The sequence below is a fragment of the Colobus angolensis genome, unplaced genomic scaffold (assembly GCF_000951035.1).
Source record: "Colobus angolensis palliatus isolate OR3802 unplaced genomic scaffold, Cang.pa_1.0 Scaffold24, whole genome shotgun sequence".
Taxonomy (NCBI): Eukaryota; Metazoa; Chordata; class Mammalia; order Primates; family Cercopithecidae; genus Colobus; species Colobus angolensis.
In genome coordinates, this window is record NW_012115599.1 from 11,454,253 (window position 1) to 11,455,885 (window position 1,633).

Sequence of the window (1,633 nt, forward strand, 5' to 3'; positions counted from 1 at the left end):
GGAGCTTGCAGTCAGCCGAGATCGCGCCACTGCACTCCAGCCTGGGCAACAGAACGAGACTCTGTCTCAAAAAAAAAAAAAAATCTTTCTGAGAAAGTTTTTTTGTGCTTTTTTTAAAAGGTGCTTTTATTCTCTATAGAAAACGCTACCATATCTTTTTTTTTTAAATGTCCTGTTATAATCTCTTGCTTATCCAGAAAACCTGTATTTTGTATTTGCAAGTCTGCCACTCTATTTCCATTCAGGTGTTACAGGGTCTTGATTACTTACATACCAAGTGCCGTATCATCCACACTGACATTAAGCCAGAGAACATCTTATTGTCAGTGAATGAGCAGTACATTCGGAGGCTGGCTGCAGAAGCAACAGAGTGGCAGCGATCTGGAGCTCCTCCGCCTTCCGGATCTGCAGGTATATTTTCTTTTAGGGACTTTGCTCTCATTAGAAGTTAAAAGAAATTTCTATTTTTATTCTGTTACCAGGGAATTAAATACTACTCAATCCATTTCAATAATAACATATTTAAGAAATATTATCAGCTTCCAAGAGACATTCTCACTGTTACTTCCATAGGGGAAGGAGAAAACTAGATATTGTTGTGTCTTTGTGTTGTAGCTTATAAAAGCTGGTGTGTATTGTTTAAAAATATTTTTTCTTATGATTTGATGATTTTTGAAGTGTTTACCTCTTACTGTGATCACACATGCTCATTTATAGGACTAGTAGTCTATAGAGGGACAAGATAACATTGCTATTAAGAGTTTGGGTTTAAACACTGGAGTAGACATACTTGGTTTGAATTTGGGTTTCATCCTACACTGAGAAACCTTAGCTGAGTTATTTTGCTTTATTTTCCCTCCACTGGGAATTATTGGGATTAAATGGTGAAGCAGTTAGTAGTGTGCCATACAGTATTATATACCAAATAAATTATGGGACCAGGCACAGTGGCTCATGCCTATAACCCAACACTTTGGGAGGCTGAGGTGGGAGGATCATTTGAGCCCAGGAGTTTGAGACCAGGCTAGGCAATATAGTAAGACCTTGTCTCTACAAAAATTTAAAAAATTAGCCAGGCATGGTGGTGCATGCCTGTAGTCCAGTTACTCAAGAGGCTGGGGCAGGATGATTGTTTGAGCCTAGGAGGTCAAGGCTGCTGCGAGTTGTGATAGTGCTACTGCACTCCGGCCTAAGCAACAATGTGAGACCCTGTCTTAAGACATAACATTAAATAAATAAATATATAAAGGCTGCTTTATGATTTTTTTTTTCTTTTGAGATACAGATTTTAGTTTTAGTAGTGTCACTTTTTAGGAACTTGTTTGATTCTCAAGTTGAAGTATTAGTTACATACTTCCTTTAAAAAGGAAGACTAAAGAAGGGGGAAATGGGGAGTTGGTTGTTAAATGGATGTAGTTTCTGTTTTACAAGATGAAAACATTCTGCAGATGCTGTTATACAACAGTGTGAATAGTGTTAAAACCACTGAATGTACACTTATCCAGGGTATAAATTTTTATTATGTGTTTTTTGTTTTTGTTTGAGACGGAGTCTTGCTTTGTCGCCCAGGCTGGAGTGCAGTGGCCGGATCTCAGCTCACTGCAAGCTCCGCCTCCCGGGTTTACGCCATTCT

General features: G+C 38.6%; 1 protein-coding gene across 1 annotated transcript in view; it reads left to right on the forward strand.

Annotated features, from left to right (window-relative positions):
- The window catches only part of SRPK1 (SRSF protein kinase 1), a 58,920-nt gene that overhangs the window by 16,898 nt on the left and 40,389 nt on the right, over nucleotides 1–1,633 (forward strand). The window contains exon 5 of the mRNA XM_011945366.1: nucleotides 246–411. Coding sequence (XP_011800756.1) covers nucleotides 246–411 — 166 coding nt within the window. The remainder of the gene's footprint in view (nucleotides 1–245; nucleotides 412–1,633) is intronic.